This window comes from Echinops telfairi, unplaced genomic scaffold (genome assembly GCF_000313985.2).
Source record: "Echinops telfairi isolate 266 unplaced genomic scaffold, ASM31398v2 ScPeMD7_7468;HRSCAF=8506_0, whole genome shotgun sequence".
NCBI classification, from domain to species: Eukaryota; Metazoa; Chordata; class Mammalia; order Afrosoricida; family Tenrecidae; genus Echinops; species Echinops telfairi.
In genome coordinates this window covers 13,700,194-13,703,383 of record NW_022111369.1, presented here as the reverse complement: position 1 = coordinate 13,703,383, position 3,190 = coordinate 13,700,194, and the positions used below count along the sequence as shown (strand labels likewise).

General features: G+C 41.1%; 1 protein-coding gene across 1 annotated transcript in view; it reads right to left on the bottom strand.

Moving 5' to 3' along the window:
- The window catches only part of CENPE (centromere protein E), a 78,734-nt gene that overhangs the window by 71,674 nt on the left and 3,870 nt on the right, over positions 1-3,190 (bottom strand). The window contains exons 3-5 of the mRNA XM_045284326.1: positions 1,167-1,256; positions 932-1,050; positions 176-295 (exon numbers count right to left, since the gene is read on the bottom strand). Coding sequence (XP_045140261.1) covers positions 176-295; positions 932-1,050; positions 1,167-1,256 — 329 coding nt within the window. The remainder of the gene's footprint in view (positions 1-175; positions 296-931; positions 1,051-1,166; positions 1,257-3,190) is intronic.

Sequence of the window (3,190 nt, the reverse complement as noted above, 5' to 3'; positions counted from 1 at the left end):
GAGGGCAATGAATGTACAAATGTGCTTTACACAATTGATGTATGTATGGATTGTGATAAGAGTTGTATGAGCCCCTAATAATATGATTAAAAAAAAAAAGCAAGCTGCAAAATTACAAAATCAGGAGACACGTTAATAATCTTAATAAGTCAGCTATATCAACTCTATTACTCACATTGAAGTCTTCTCGAATTACTAAAGGTTTCATTTTTCGAGTGTCACAGAGTAAATCTGTAATGGTTTCATTGTATATTTCCATGTATGATACACGTAAGAGAAATTCTCTATCAGGGAACTAGAAGAAAAAGAAGTATATAAAAATAAAACAGAACATTCATTTATTAAAACATAGTATCAAATGGCTCAGGTGCTGGTATTAAAAGGTAAAGAAGGAACTTATCTTTGTAAGGCAAACAGGAAACCACAAAGTCCAAAACACGAAGCACAAAAATATCAGAAATAATGAAAACCATAGTATAGTATGCAAAAATAAAGAATTAGGAAAGAATCCAGTCTAACTCCCTAAGCTCAAAATAGCAGATGTTCCTATTTTACCGAAGAAGTGAATTTGAAATCAACCCTTTAATTAAGTTGCCGATTCTGCCCTTCTGCCTTCCTATTATCTTTGCATTGCCTCATGGTCATGTTACTGCTCCCTCACAACCTCTGGTATCTAGACAAGGGCAACAGGCAGCGGATCATTTTGGTAAGGCGTTCTTGTTCCCTAATGTGCATGCTTCTTTGATAGGAGGGGAACGAAACAACTTAAAGCTCTGTCAAGTAATTTTGTGAGAAAAAGAATCCATGCTATCTATGCCTGTCATTTCTTCCCATGGATAAACCTTTCATCATTATAAGAGAAAAATATTAGGATTGCTACGCAATTTAAATCTTTACTGATACGTAGTAGAAATTTGACTTGGTGATTTACCTCCTTAATTTTTTTGAAAATGTCATGAATTGCTCTGGGTATTACTCCCAAGTAATCTGGTGAACCCATCATAGTGTATGTCTTTCCTGAAGCAGTCTGTCCATAGGCAAATATAGTACCTGCAAAAAACAACACATAAACACAGATTAGACAGGAACAGTATGTAAAACGGTCACCATTTGCTGAACAGGCCCAGAAAACGAAATTATTTCTGCAGCATGCAGTAAATACAAACCATTGTAGCCTTGTATGGCAGATTCTATGATTGGAACTGCTATTTCTTCATACACATTTTTGGTAGTTTCATTGCTATGAAAGACCCGATCTAAGAAACAAAATGAAAACAAAATAGAGCTTAAACCAAACAAATACATTGCATTTTCATTTTCAACTAGTAGTTACTACAAGAAAACTGTGAGGATATGGTATGATAACAAAGGACTCCCAGTAACACAGGGGGTGGTGTTGGTTGCTAACTGCAAGGTGGGCAGCTTGTACCCACCAGTGACTCTGAGCAAGAAGATGAGGATGTTTGCTCCCATATATTCTTGCCTTGGAAATCCTATGGATCTGTTCCACTCTGTCCCACAGGGTCAACATTAGTTGGAATCAACCTGACGGCTATAGGTCAGTTTAAGGAGCCAGTAAGTCCTTTAAAATACGTGTGTTTGTCCTGGCGTAGAAAGAACACTCATCACCTATCATGTGATTTCAGGAGGCAGTTGAGCATACTGGTTGAACATGGGGTCTGGAATCAGACTGCCAAGGTTCAAATCCTGGCTGTGCTATTTACAAACTGTGTGATCCCGAGAAAGGTGGTAACTGTCTCTCTGCCTCAATTTCTGTGTTTGTCATATGGGCTCGGTGGGAGTATATGTATATTATCTTCTTCATATTCTGAGCATATAGTTAATACTCAGGAAATGTGCACTACTATTCGTCGAAACTTTTAAATATTTGATATGTATCAGGCTAGAAGGCCTAGCTCAAACGAAATCAAGTACTGCAAAAGCATTTAAGAAAGTATATGAAGAGCTCACAACACATGGAATCCAGGAACAGGAATGGGAGTAGCAATACAAGGGTAGAGGGAAGGTGGGGAGGGAAGGGGAGGAAGGGGGAAGCGATCACAATGACTGACATATAATCACAACCACCAGCCCTAATCAGGGGGATGACCAACAGAAACCATGGGAGAACAGAGACAGCGGTCGGTATACGAAAGTTAAAAAAAAAAAAAAAAGATGAAAATAATAATTTATCAAGGGGTCATGAAGGTGGGTGGATAGAGGGAGGGAAAAAAAGAGTAGCTGATACCAAGGGTTCAATAGAAAGTAAATATCCGGTAGCAGGGGAACAGGGCACTAACTAACCCAAGGGGAAGGTATTGTTTATATCTCCACAGGGAAAGAGGGAACCAGACTTCAACCCAGTGCTCCAAGATGTGAATGCAACATGCCAGCATGAAGCAGGGAACTGAGAGGTTGGGCCCCAATCCCAACAACATGGACTGCCACCCCTCCCCGCAGAAGAATTCACTTCAGAGAACAACACTGAAGCTGCAGCTCAGGGAGAGGGACATGTCTGATCAGAGCACCCGGGAGTAAATGAAGGGGAAGGAGGAGAGAGTGGAGCACATCCTGGCCCACCAAGCCTTGAGGACGATAGTCCTGCTCAGAGCAGCCAAAGCACAGAGATGACCACAGGGCCAGCCCCACTAGGAGACAAGATGTCCCTCACTGATCATAGCGCTACAAGGGACACCGCTGGAGACAAAGTGCAGGAATTGCACACGATCTGACCCCACCACACTGAGGCGAAACACTAAGGGTGTGCAACAGAATAGCAAGGGGAGAAGAGCAACAAGTCCCCCGGGAATACCAAAAATAGACTGTGGGGCCAGGCGTGGTACCCCATCAGACTCCACAGTAAAATACTCCTCAAGGTCAACAAACAGACCTTGAATTATTTACAGGCTTTTCTTTTCTTTCTTTTTTTTTGGTGTTTTGTTGTTGTTGTTTTTTCTTTGTTGCTTTGTTTTGCTCTATCTTGTTTTTTGTGGATATTATTATCTCTGCAGGTCTATCTAGATAAGATAGGTGGGATAAACAAATTGGAGGAGAAAATAACGGGACCAACTGTTCTGGGGGAACATGGGAGAGGGGGAGGAAAGGGGAAAGGAAGTGGGTGTTAACAAATCCAGAGACAAGGGAACCACAAGTGATCCAAAATTGATGGTGAGGAGGGTGTAGGAGGTCT